Raw genomic sequence first — 14,683 nt, 5'->3', positions numbered from 1 at the left:
GTTAACATGAAGAAGACAGAATCATGATGTAGAACTGAGGGGTGTGGTTGTGGTTAACATGAAGAAGACAGAATCATGATGTAGAACCGAGCAGGGCTTGGTTAACATGAAGACAGAATCAGAATGTAGAACTGAGGGGTGTGGTTGTAGTTAACATGGAAAAGACAGAATCAGTATGCAGAACTGAGGGGGGCATGGTTAACATGAAGAAGACAGAATCAGAATGTAGAACGGGGGTGGGTGGGTAACATGAAGAAGACAGAATCAGAATGTAGAACCGAGGTTAACATGAAGAAAACAGAATCAGAATGCAGAACCGAGTGGGGTGAAGTTGACATGAAGAAGACAGAATCAGTATATAGAACCACTCATGCATACCGCAATAATATTCATCATAAACAATTAATGTGCTGCCAACTCAACAGGCAAGCGCAGGTGCGCATGTGTGTGTGTGTGCCAAGCATGCACACACGTGTGTGTAGTGTTAAGTGTGTGTACATGCATGTGTACATTCCCTGACAAAAAATAATAAAGACTAACAAATAATTTGGATTATCTTTTTATTCAGTCATGATGAACATCACAATGAAATGTCCAGAGAGAAGCAAGCAGGAAAACAGGCTGAAACAAACCAGCTCTGCATTCCAAAACTGACAGGCATGCACAAACATTCTCAAACCAGCACTCTGAGCTCAGTGCCAGCCACAGAAGTGATCCCTGCCACCTTTACACCGATGTTCCAGCAGTTGCTTCCAGAGAATATAAAGCAATCATCTTTCTTTCTCTTAACCATGTCATCAGAAAGCACCATAACAACTATTGTTACCAAACCCAACAATAGGAAAAAAAACATTAAAAAATAAAGCAAGGATATATATATATATATATATATATATATAATCAACATGCATAAAATGCAACAACACCATTTTCACAATAATGTCAGTCATAACTGACTTGAGGCAAACTGCTCAGTGTCTGCTCATCAACTTCATTATCATATAAAAACATCAACTTCATTGTCATATAAAAAATAAAAAAAATAGACGCTGGACTGGTAGAATAAAAATGCACAAAACATGTAAAGGATATTTGATGACCTCAGTGAACACTTCGTATATAAGTCCACAAACATGAAAATACTTATCCATATCACTTTGTATATAAGTCCACAAACATAAGAATAGAAATACAAAACGCCTTTCCATAATATTATCACAGCCTGATTTGCCCAAAATGTACAGAACATGTCATAATGAGATCACTCTGCGACCTCTACACAACCACAGTGTGAAAATCTGCCATGTGCCCCCCCACCCCCACCCTCCTAACCCCACCATCCATCTCTCTCTCTCTCTCTCTCTCTCACTCCCTTCCACACCACTCTGTGTGTGTGTGTTTGTGCGTGTCTGAGTGCATATGAGAGAGAGAGAGAGAGAGAAAGTCCATGCCACTTATACATATTAAAAAATATCCACATGCACACATCATCATCATCATTTTCATCTAATAGCATTGTGCTATGTTTTGTCTAAATCTGCATGATGAACAGCCTGCAAAATATTACAAAATACTAACATGCACATATCATCATCACCATTTTCATGATAGATGCTACAATGTTTTGTCTAAATCTGCATGATAAACAACTTGCAAAATGCACCTATGCCCTTCCATACATATCTAAATATGTTGTATCAAAGAAGATTAAAATATTGAATCTGGTCTTAATTAAGTTTACTTACATTTTAACCAGCAGTAAAATAAAACTTCCTTTCACATGTCCTGAGATTCCTCATCTGTTTATCTGAATGTTTAGAAATGCATTTTTAAGGGAGCAAGTCAATGTATGTATGTTTGCAGCATATTTTTGTTCTGATACACATGCTTACATCAGGAAAGCAGTGAGGAAGATAATTGTGATGATGATGATGATGATGATCACACACACACATCATGATGATATTATTATTATTGTTGTCCATAACACACACACACACACACACACACACACACACACATCATGATCATGATGATATTATCAGTATTGTTGTCCATAATACACACACACACACACACACACATATCATGATCATGATGATAGTATTGTTGTCCACAACACACACACACACAGAGATACAGCCGGAAAAAAAAACATGACTGTACCTGAATGTGCTTCATATATCACATGACAAACAAAAAGATTAAATAGAACTTAAGAACAGGTTTTGTTTGAATCATTTTCTACTGCAGTACAACGAAAAATGTTTTGTACCCCATGGAATTGCGTTTGTTATGGTTATTATGCATCCTCTATAAAATAAAAAATAAAAAAGAACAATAAAACTGAGCTCCATAACAAATGAAAACATGTTCAGAGAGTACATGCGGATATGCACATGCAAAGGCAAAAGCAAATATAAATGCACTTGCACATGTCATATGCAAGCTATTTTCAGCATCAAAGTCATATAAAACTAATCATTATTTGCATGACTAAATATACATACACAAAAACTCACATGAAAACACACACACACAAACACACACACACACACACACACACACACACACACACACACACAATTTCATAATAATTAGAAAAAAAATTAATAGAATATTCTGTACAAAAAAGAAACAATAATTACAAAAAAGAAAAAAAAAGATAGATTGATATAAAGACAGATATAAAGGACCCTTCATAAATACAAAGGATCCTTCAAGAATCAACAGAAACAGTGGTGCCATCCTAATGACGAGAGAGTTCTGGTTCTTCACTGTCGGGTGACGGAACGTCCAACACAATGGGAGAGACTTTCATGCGTTTGACCAGCTTCCTGTCCAAGGAAGGCAACTCCCCACGGTCCACACTGCTGGCGATGTTGTTGACCAAGTCATTGAACACGTCCCAGCGCTCAGCGTACACATGGTGACCTGCCCCTCTCACAATCTGTTGGGTGAAGGAAAAAGTGCTGTATCAATCTGCTGTGTATTAGGTGACTCTTTAATATTTGTATTTTCAATATATTGGTCAGACATGTATCTGAAGTTGTTGGGTTGTTTTTTTGTGTTTTTTTTAAGTCTACCTGTAAATGAAAATTCATCATCATCATCATCATCATACATCTGTAAATGAAAATTCATCATCAATGTCATCAGCATCATCAGCATCTACCAGCAACACAAAGATCTTCATCTCTGTCATCATCATTTCAGGTCCAGTGCTACAAAATGGTGCATGACACTTTCCCTCCTCAGTTAACACTTGCACACATTTTCTTCTTGAAACTCTTTCCTGTATGATGGTTGGGACTCCACCAAATGCCAACATCAAATTTCAATAAAACACTGGTATCTTTACAAATATTTTCTTTTTTTGGATGACAGTTGTTCCCCCTTGTTCTTTTTTCATGTTATTCTTTTAACTGTTGTATCATTTGTCACTGCACACACACACACACATGTATGCCTTCATGCAACTTTCAGCCTAGTAACACATATCTGATCATTTTTAAGAGAAAAGCTTTTGAATGGTGGAGTAATATAAAAACAAAAGTAACATCCTAACTGGCACAACAGTTTCAACACCTTCACATGTAAAAAAAAAAAAAAGTACTGGCACAACAGTTTCAACTCCTTCCCATGTAAAAAAAAAAAAAGTAAACAAATACGTAAAGCCTTATCTCAACACAGTAGAACAAACTGTGTAACCATTAAAACGTTTAATCACACATATTTTACTTCTTTGCAGTATTTTGCCTATTTACCAATCATATTTTATCATTCATTTTGTTTAATTTTATTTATTCTATTAATTTTTTCAAGGCCTAACCAGCACAATGGATGTATGTGAAGGTCAGACATCAATTCTTCTCCCCTTACCCTCCCACCCTGTTTAAGTTTGTTTTTTTTTAAACATATATGGAAAATTATTCACATGACCAAATATACAAACACAAACTCACATGCACACTCTCTCTCTCTCTCACTCACACACACACATACACACTCACTCTCTCTCACTCACACACAACCAACACACACACACACACACACACACACACACACACACACACACATCACTGACATGGATCAATCTGCATGCCTTGATGCCTGCTTGAAACTGTAACTGAAGCCGTCAAGCACGTACCTGAACATCAACGTAGCTGTTGTGTGATTTCTGGAACTGCCATGCGGCGTCCCTGTTCATCCAGGACAATGACCCGTAGATAAAGGTGATGGGGACCTGTGGGTCCATGGCAGCCATTCGCTCGATCATTGGCCGCTTGGCCCACCCCAGGCTCCACATCAAGCTTTTGAAGCCTGCCTCCCCGCTGGAGAGGGGACAGATTTGCACAAATAGGCCATGCTTAAAAAATCGTGATCCTTGAATATATTGTACGTTTTGAGTTCTGAGCAGTCAGTCGTCGACAACAGGAATTTGTTCAGACTAGGTGTGAATATATCCCTCATGTTTGTATTTTATTTTCTATAAATCTTTCACTTAAAACATATCTTAATGAACATATTTAACTGTTTTTGTTAACGTATTAATGAACTTATGTAACTGTTTTTGTTAACATATTCTGTTTCATTTTATTTTAAAGCTTTTACACATTCGTAGAGCATGCTCTCAAGATATGAAAAATTTCCTTGTTTTTTTACCTTTTATACAAAGCCTTTAACTTCAGGAAAACAGCAACTTCAGGATAAACAAAGTGTTCAGTATTCTGTTTCACACTGTAACCAACTACTAGCATTTATTTCATAAATCATTTTATGGTGTTTGCATATCTATTCATGAGGCATATATATGAATAAATTATCAAAGTCTGGGACTCTAGACTGCAGCTGCCGGTCTGCATATAAAGCAAAGTAGTAGGTAAAGCAAAACGGCTAGGTCATTTGGATTACATACCTGGGTTTCTGTGCATTGCAGTGGTAGATGTAGGAATGGAGGAGGTCATTATTGCCCAGTTTTGTGGTGAACATTTCAGCCAGCTCTGGCCGGTACCTTTTCACCAGCCGCGGACCTGCACACAGTGTTGTGAACTGTGAGGAATATCCACACACACACACACACACACACACACACTCTCTCTCTCTCTCTCTCTCTCTCTCTCTCACACACACACACACACTCACACTCACTCACACACACTCACTCACACACAAGCATGTGGGCACAAATGCATGCCCACAAACGCACAAAATAATAAACATACATATCTAAACAAAATTAATATAAATTAACGATAGACCAGAGGGACAATGGCCTGGTGGTAATCATCCAACTAGTATGTGCATGTCCATGAGTTCAAGTCCCACATACTGACTGGGAATTTTTACTATCCCTTTCACTAAACCTTGAGTAGTGGTCTGGATGCTAGTCTTTCGGCGAAGGTGACAGACTGAGGTCCTGTGTGTAACATGCATTCAGAGCATGTAAAAGAACCCATGGCTGTATCTGGCAAAATTCTGGAGATATACCTACTTTGATAGTCACTTCTAGAGAGAAAAAAAACTGTGGCAATGCGCACTGCCTGGGAAAAGCAGTGACAAAAAAAACAATACAATATGATACAATACAACACAGTGCAACACAATTCAATGCAATGCAATTCAATGCAATGCAGTACAATACAACAACACAACACAACACAACACAATACAACACCACATGACACGACACAATACTGAAGCCTTGGTCACAGTTCAAATAAAAATCAAAGCATGCTGCTTCCAGCCCAGCCAACCGCAAATAAGTCATTTCAGGGCACATGATTTCAAATCAATTTCAACTTTAAATCCAAGATATCTACTTTCTACAGGAACTGTAAAATAATACATCTGGGTGAGCATTTCACCCCAAGGTCTTCATAGAGCTGTCTGTAAAATGCTTGTGCCTGGCATCATGCTGAGCCCAGCAATAACTGAGCAGCTCACTGAACTCACTTCCACTAGTTTACAGGGTCTTCCTAGGCATATGAATACTTCAGACTTTTGACAGGCCTGTGCCATGCAGACAGGGTGAACTGCTCCTTTTGTAAGAACGGGTCCGTCAGTGGATACAGCAATCAAATCATGTTGCTATTACCCAGCCAACTGCACAGAGGCCATTTCAGGGCTGGAGTAAGTGGATAAGTACAGGTAAGTATGGTGATGGTCAAACAGGAAAACAGTAAAGATGACCATCCGTACATAAGTGGTTAAATACAAGTAAGTACGGAGATGGTCAAACAGGAAAACAGTGTAAGGTAACCCTCCGTACCCAGAGGTCCAGACACCCTGAGCACCGACAGGGGGTTGCCCAGGCTGACGACCGAGAGGACAGCGCGGAAGAAGAGTGGCAGGTGGCGCCGCCCCTCAGGTGGGTGGGAGTTCATTCCCCATGGGTCGACCAGCACTAGGTGTTTGACGTGCTGCGGATGGCGAAGAGCGTAGGACGCGCACAGGAACCCACCCAGACTGTGGCCCATGAGGATGAACTTCTCCAGCCCCATCTGTTGTCATCATGTAATGTGATGTGATGTGATGTGATGTGATGTGATGTGATGTGACATGGTATGGTATGGCGTATTGTGCTGTGCTGTGCTATGTATAATACGCTATGATATGTGATATGATATATATATGATATTATGTGATGTCATGTCATGTCATCTAATATGATATAATGCATTTTAATACAATACAACATGATAATACAGTACAGTATAACATAACACAATATAATGTAATGTAATGAAACATAACGTAAAGTAATGTAACAACGCAACACAATGCAACGCAAGGTAAGGTATGGTAAGGTAAGGTAAGATATGCTAAATGGGTATGGTATGGTATGGTATGGTATGGTATGGTATGGTAAGGTAAGGGGGTATGGTAAGGTAAGGTAAGTTAAGGTATGGTAAGTTAAGGTAAGGTAATGTAAGGTAAGCTATGGTGAAGTAAGGTAAGGTCAGGTCAGGTCAGGTCAGGTCAGGTAAGGTAAGGTACACTTTTTCAAAAGTTAGTTACTGCTTTGATTAATTTTCCTTTCCATCACGGACACACCAACAGCACAGGCATAAGATAAGGAGTAAACTCTTTTCTCTTGCTGCACAGGCTCAAACTAAAAAAGAGTATTAAGACAAAAACCAAAATGAAACAAATCTTTTGTGGTATACTGACAAATAAAAACGATCATTTGAAAAAAGAAGAAAAAAAAAGAAGAAACAAATACTTTGCAATGTAATGAAAAATCAAAACAACTATTTAAAAAAATTGAAAATAGAAAAATAAATAATAATGATGATGATAATAACAAGAACAACAATAATAATATTAATAATAATAATAATTATTATTATTATTATTATTACTATTACTACTATTATCATCATCGTCATCATCATCATTATTTTTTTTTAATATTTAACGATATTAATAATAATGATCTCTGTTACCATAGTGAGGAATGAGGACAACTATCCAAAACAGAAAGAAAGAAGAAAACAAATAAACTAAACCTCCTGTAGCACCTGAAAAAATTGTGGTAGTTCTACCTCATGAAATAACAGTGTTATTTTCCTAAGCATGAAATGCCCCCTTCCTCAGGTTGAAATAAATCCCTTCTCCCAGGGGGGAGGGGGGGGGGAGGAGAGAAACTGGTGTATTGTATAAACTCCTGTTTCATAAATTCCAGTTGAAAACAAAAAGAGGGTTGTTTTTTGTTTGTTTTTTTTGTGGGTTTTTTTTCATATGTAAAGCATATATATTTTGGAGCTGATAATTCTGTATTGATTTTGAGGGAAAAAAGCTGCTGGTCTGGGCCAAATAATTGTGTTGACTTGCCTAATGAAACAACTTAGCAAGGCTGACTTAGGTGGACACACACATATATCGATCTGTCTGTATCTGTCCATATACATACATATCTATCTACACACACACAGATATGTATATATATATATATATATATATATATATATTACACACACACACACAGATATATATATATATATATATATTACACACACACACACACACACACGCACACACACACTGCCTGATTTTTACACTAATATTCACATGGATTCCCTTTCCTTTATATACTACTTTACTCCTTTCCGTCTAAAAACACTTATAGTGAATAGACGTTAAACTGAAGAAAACTGAAGAAAACACATATCGGCAAACAAAACACTTACAGCCACGCAATGCTTTCCAAATACTTACAGCTTGGCGATACTTCTCAATGGCCTGCACAAACATCTCCTCCGCCTCTGTCTCATTGGTGCTGAAGGAGGGGCGGGAGCTGCGACCAAACCCCAGCAGATCGAAGGCATGCACTGGCCGCTTGCCAGACAGGGCGTCCAGATTGAGGGTCCACAGGCCCACCCCTCCTCCCATGCCATGTACCATGACAATGGGGGTGCCCTGCTGCTGGGGGTTACAGGACACGGACCACAGCTGGTTGCCGTTTCCCACAGGCACAAATTTCTTCTCCTTGATGCTTGGCACAGCTGTGAACAGTTTCCGGCAAAAATCAGCTAGGTCGCGTTCTGATTTTGTCCAACATAGTGAATATTGCCCAACATTCTTGTTTGTGTAAATGCAAGGGTGGGAGTGACTGATTTTTTGTGGCACTGAAAAGTTTGGGTCCGGAGATGCTGTACTGAAATGTGTGTCTTAATACCAAAATAAAGTAAGACATACAGGTAAAAAAAAAAACCCAACCAAAATGTCAATAAGGAAATATGTATAATATGGATATACTCTCATGCAAATATATATCTTACAGCACATTAATGACTGCCTGATTTTTCTAAACATCCTCATTTACCAAAACTATATTTGAACATGACTGGATGTTGACACTTTCCATGTATTACTGATTTGTCTGATAAACTGATTTGTTTGACATACTGGTTTGTCTGACATACTGGTTTGTCTCACTCTCTTGAAAACATATGTACTGTTTTGGTCAGGTGGGTAAAACATCAAGTAGCTGCCAAAATTAAAGGTTATGGGTTTGACTCCTGTATCATTCAAATGATTATCCTTATAGGATCCTTTCGCCTGAAGAAGAGCCTGTGGCTTGATATGTCGCCTCTTTTATCCCATTTTATCCCACGTAAGTCGACTTTTATCAAGATTCTTTTTGTCTATCTCTTACTGATTATCCTTATGTTCCCAAACATTCCCTGGTCCACCCAGCTGCAAACTGGTGCCCACAATCCAATGGGCAGCAGAAAGCAAAGGCAGTGAAAAAGAGAAACATGTCATTTGTTTTCTGGACTACCAAAAAGTTAAGTACATATCTGATGCTCTGTCTGTGTTTATCTGTCTGTCAATCTGTCTGTCTGTGCTTTTTTCCCCAGATGTTAAACTGCAAGTTCACACTCCTATGTATTTTAGAAAATTGGTTATCAAAAACAGTTGTTTTTTTAAAAAGAACTAAGTGAAGAATGTAGCAATTCAATTCCAAACAACCAAACCAGACTGTTTTAAAAATGCAACAGCACAAGACAGATGTGAATACAACTAACCAACCTTCATCAGGTGTTCACGTGATATAGGATAGTCATACTCCTTTTCCAAAATCAACAGACCTTTCTGGCATTTGATTTTTAATATAAAAAAGACTGTTAAAATATGACATCAACTATCTGATATATCCTGCCCTGTGGGTTGGGCACTGATAGAATAGACCCACTGCCCTGCCATGCATGTCGTAAGAGGCGACTAAGGCAGGACCACCTCGCCCGGAGGATAAAGGGGTTTGCGTAGGGCTGACTACCCTGCCTGTAAAAAAGACCAGTTACAGAAGCATCGACGACAAAGAACCAAAACATTCACCTGGGCAAGGAAGGGTCTCCGTCCCGGAGACTTATGACGCAATGCAGTGAAAGCCGAAAGGAAGCTGCAAGGCTGACTCCCCTTCTGACACCCAGGACAACAACGCGAGTAGCCACATGGAACATCAGGACGATGTATGAAGCAGGAAGAACCATCCAAGTAGCGAGAGAGATGGAAAAACTACAAGATCGGAGTGCTAGGATTGAGTGAGACAAGGTGGCTACAGTCAGGACAGATGAGACTTTCATCTGGAGAGCAACTGTTGTACTCAGGACACACAGAGGATGGAGCCCCCCACACTGAGGGTGTGGCCCTGATGCTGGCACCGGAGGCACAGGGGGCACTCATCGGCTGGGAACCTGTCAACTCCCGCATCATCACAGCCAAGTTTACCACCAAGAAGAATGACATCAGGCTGAACATCATCCAGTGCTATGCTGCCACCAATGATGCAGAAGAAGAGAAGAAAGATGACTTCTACCAACAACTACAGACAGCGATAGGCAGAAGAGGATCCAAAGACATAACCATACTGATGGGAGATTTCAATGCCAAGATCGGAAGGGACAACACCGGCTACGAGGACACCATGGAGACACACAGACTGGGACAGATGAATGAGAATGGTGAGCGCTTTGCAGACCTGTGCGCCCTGAACCAGCTGGTGATAGGAGGAAGTATCTTCCCACACAAGCGCATCCACAAGGCCACATGGAGATCCCCAAACCACGTCACAGAAAACCAAATCGACCACATCAGGAGATCATGGCAGGATGTACGAGTGATGAGAGGAGCTGATGTGTCATCATACCACCACCTTCTTACGACAACAGTGAGACTTCGCCTCAAGAGATTCACCAACGCCAACAACACACGGACAAGGTACAATGTTGGACTGCTCAGAAACAAAGACACACAAGCAGCATTCCAGACCAGCCTTTCCAACAGGTTCCAGCCACTACAAGAGCTGATAGAAGACGGTGAGATGGACATCGAGACACAGTGGGAACACAGCAAGAAGCTCTGGCACGACACATGTGAAGAGGTCCTTGGCAAGAAGAAAACTCAGCACAAGGAATGGATCTCAGCCAACACCATCCACAAGCTGGAAACAAGGAAAGAGAAGAAAACTTTGCTCAACACAAGCAGAACAAGAGCAACTAAGGCAAAGGCACAGGAAGAGTACACAGCAGCGGACAGAGATGTAAAGAGGAGCATCAAGAAGGACAAGAAGGAATACATCGACAACCTGGCCAGTCAAGCAGAGGCAGCAGCCGGACAGGGGAACCTGAAGGACCTGTACCTGGTGACCAAGAAGCTGACGGGCAAGTTCCGGCAGACAGACAAGCCAGTGAAGGATAAGAACGGGAACCCACTGACAACAACCGAGGAACAGCTGAAACGATGGGTAGAACACTTCAGGGAGCTGCTGAACCACCCTGCCCCTGACGCACCACCAGACATTCCACCTGCAGAGACAGAACTGCCCATCAGCTGCAACAAACCCTCAAAGGCAGAGATCAAGAAGGCTATCATGACTCTGAGAAATGGGAAGGCTGCAGGGCCTGACAAGATACCAGCAGAAGCCATCAAAGCAGATACGGAAATAGCTGTCAACATGCTATACAGCCTCTTCAGCAAGATCTGGGAGAAGGAGGAGGTACCAGCCCAGTGGAAAGAAGGAATCATCATCAAGCTGCCGAAGAAAGGAGACCTCAGGGACTGCAGCAACTACCAAAGGATCATGCTCCTGTCAACACCAGGCAAGGTTCTCAACAGGGTTCTACTGGAAAGGATGAAAGAGGCCGTCGACCCCAAGCTCCGAGACCAGCAGGCAGGCTTCTGGCGGAACAAACCCTGTGCCGACCAGATCGCCAACCTGCGCATCATCGTGGAGCAGTCGCTGGAGTGGAACTCCCCCCTCTACATCAACTTCACAGATAATGAGAAGGCCTTCGACAGTGTGAACAGAGAGATGCTGTGGAAGGTGCTGAGGCACTACGGAGTCCCAGAGAAGATAATCACCCTCATCCAGTGCACCTACCAGGACATGAGCTGCAGGATTGCCCACTCAGGCCAGCTGTCCGAAAATTTCGAGGTGAAGACCAGAGTTCGTCAGGGGTGCCTGCTGTCACCGTTACTCTTCCCCCTGGTCATCTACTGGATCATAAAGACCACTACAACAGGCAGGAACAACGGTATACAGTGGACACTCTGGACACAGCTGGACGATCTCGACTTCGCTGATGACCTGGCGCTCCTGTCACACAACCACAGCCAGATGCAGGACAAGACCATTCGCCTGGAGACCATGTCAGCCAGGACAGGGCTCAAGATCAACAAGAAGACTGAACTGATGAAGCTCAACACCACTGCCAACACACCAGTCACAGTCGGTGGAGAGCCCATCAGGGAGGTGGAGTCTTTCGTCTACTTGGGAAGCGTGGTTGACCGACAGGGAGGCACAGACCGAGACGTCACAGCCAGAATCGGCAAGGCAAGAACAACTTCCATCATGCTCAAGAACATCTGGGCATCTGGAGCAATCAGTATGAAAACCAAACTCCACATCTTCAACTCCAATGTGAAGTCAATTCTGCTCTACGGATGCGAGACATGGCGGACAACACAGACGATGCAGCAGAAGATTCAGACATTCTTCAACACCTGTCTGAGGCGCATCTACAAGATCCGATGGCAGGAGAAGATCCAAAATGAAGATCTGTGGGAGTGAGCGGGACAGGAACCAGTGGCCAAGCAGATACTGCGAAGGAAGTGGGGCTGGATCGGGCACACCCTCAGGAAGCCAGCGTCCAGCATCACACGCCAAGCCCTGACCTGGAACCCGCAGGAAAGAGGAAGACAGGCCGGCCTCGCAACAGCTGGAGGCAAGATGCCGAGGCAGAGGTGAAGCAGCAAGGGACCAACTGGACTGGAATGGCCAGAACAGCCCAGAACAGAGTGCGATGGTGAGGGGTCGTCGATGGCCTATGCTCCACCAGGAGCGATGGGCAAAATGAAATGAATGATCTGATATATCCCAATTGTGGACAAATTAGGATACTTGGTCATAATGTATTCCATTCTTAATGTGTTAATTGTGTCGAGCAAATTTGGACTTTGGACAAACATGCACCCCTTACACACACACACACACACACACACACACACACACACACACATACTCTCTCTCTCTCTCTCTCGACTCACACTTCAGCACTTGCTGATCAATGTCTTCCAGCTCCTTGAATGAAGTTTTCCTCCACCTCAGACATTTTCGGCAGTGGCTCTCCCTGAAAAATTGATATCAAGTTGTTGTTGTTGAATGTTGTTGTATACTGTTGTTGTTTATGTTAACTCAGTATGATACTGACAATATATATATATATATATATATATATATATATATATATATATATATCCTTATAAGATAAAAAGTATTTGGTTTTTCAATTTTGTCAAATCTGTATGTACTTCTTTTTCTTTTTTCATACCTAATTTTGTTCTGTTACATTAGTGTCAAGGTGTTTTTTTATGCATGTAAATACAAATGCGACAACTGTTAAAAGTGTTTGTATTTATGTATAAGCATGTCTGTCTGTCTGTCGGTGTGTTTGTGTCTGTGTTTTTGTCATCTTCAGACAGCCACATTAGAATGTGAAACTTTAATGTATGATTAAATGTTTAACTACAAATAAATCAGTTCCTATGGGTATCTATCACTGTGTTTATATATTGCACAGGGGAAGAAAAAAAAACTAAAGGAAAATATCAAGTCTGATGACAACGGAGAGCATGCCGAAACACTGGGTGCATGTGAACGTTAGTGCTCATGAACCGGTTAGGTACACATGTACCCATCAAGGGCGTGGCTGCCAAGGGAAGGAAAAAAATCATCTCATGAGGTGATTGAAAGATATTTATGATAATAAAATCACAAGAATGCAACAACTGAAAGAAAACTGAAATGCTCAATTCGTCTTCTGAAACCTTAAGCACAATAAAATATTAACAACATAAGCGACGTTCGACGGCACGAAACGTGAAAACTAAAAATAAACCAGACAGAAATTGAGATCATGACGATCATGTTGTGTTTGTTGTTGTTGTTGTTGTTGCTGTTGTTTGTTTTAAACTGTCATATTACTGACATAGACGCCTTATTTACCCTAACGTCCTAAACCGCTCGATGGCAGTACCACGCCAGTCTGGAAGAGTTCGCCTGCAGTCTTCGTATGTTTACATAACACAGGTCATGGTCTACATTGACCAAAAAATGTACAAATAACTAAATAAAATCATGGTTGTTACTGTCGCTTAAACCAACTAACCGTTCCGGCATTTTGACGACAACTCAAGCTGGCCTTCAGTAAAATTCGGCGTGGAATTTTGATGCGAGTTTGGCCTGGCAGTGGCGCTGAGAGAAATGCGCTTCTCCGCACACATGCACCCTGGTCGCTTGGGTTGTGACGAAACAGCAGTGACGTACGGCTTCTATTTTTAGTTACACTGGGCTAACACACACACACAGTGACGCAGCAGAAACTGATGTGTGCAGGTCATTTATGTTTGCTCTGAGATAAAGTGGGCAGGAGATCTGACCTTGTGCGTGTGTGTGTGTGTGTGTGTGTGTGTGTGTGTGTGTGTGTGTGTGGCTCTCTCTGTATGTTTGTGTATGAGTGTCAGTACTATGTGTATGTATAAGTCACGTGTGCGAAAGTGTGCCCGGCAGTGCCAGTGTGCATGTGTGCATGTGTTTACCAGTGTGTGACGTGTATGTACGTGTATGTATGTATATCATATATAAAATATCATATATATATATATATATATATATATA

The 14,683-nt window shown here is 41.3% G+C and overlaps 1 protein-coding gene across 1 annotated transcript; it reads right to left on the bottom strand.

Annotated features, from left to right (window-relative positions):
• Window positions 1-543: 543 nt before the first annotated feature.
• LOC143285733 ((Lyso)-N-acylphosphatidylethanolamine lipase-like) lies at window positions 544-14,313 on the bottom strand. The gene is made up of 7 exons (XM_076593141.1): window positions 14,175-14,313; window positions 13,054-13,136; window positions 8,221-8,507; window positions 6,272-6,503; window positions 4,919-5,033; window positions 4,151-4,334; window positions 544-2,950 (listed from the first exon to the last, which is right to left on the bottom strand). Exons 1-7 carry the CDS (start codon window positions 14,183-14,185, stop codon window positions 2,750-2,752), a joined length of 1,113 nt encoding a protein of 370 aa, XP_076449256.1. The 5' UTR covers window positions 14,186-14,313; the 3' UTR covers window positions 544-2,749.
• Window positions 14,314-14,683: the final 370 nt, after the last annotated feature.

The sequence above is a fragment of the Babylonia areolata genome, chromosome 9 (assembly GCF_041734735.1).
Source record: "Babylonia areolata isolate BAREFJ2019XMU chromosome 9, ASM4173473v1, whole genome shotgun sequence".
NCBI classification, from domain to species: Eukaryota; Metazoa; Mollusca; class Gastropoda; order Neogastropoda; family Buccinidae; genus Babylonia; species Babylonia areolata.
Note: the sequence above shows the minus strand (reverse complement) of the source record. Positions and strands in the feature narration are given on the sequence as shown.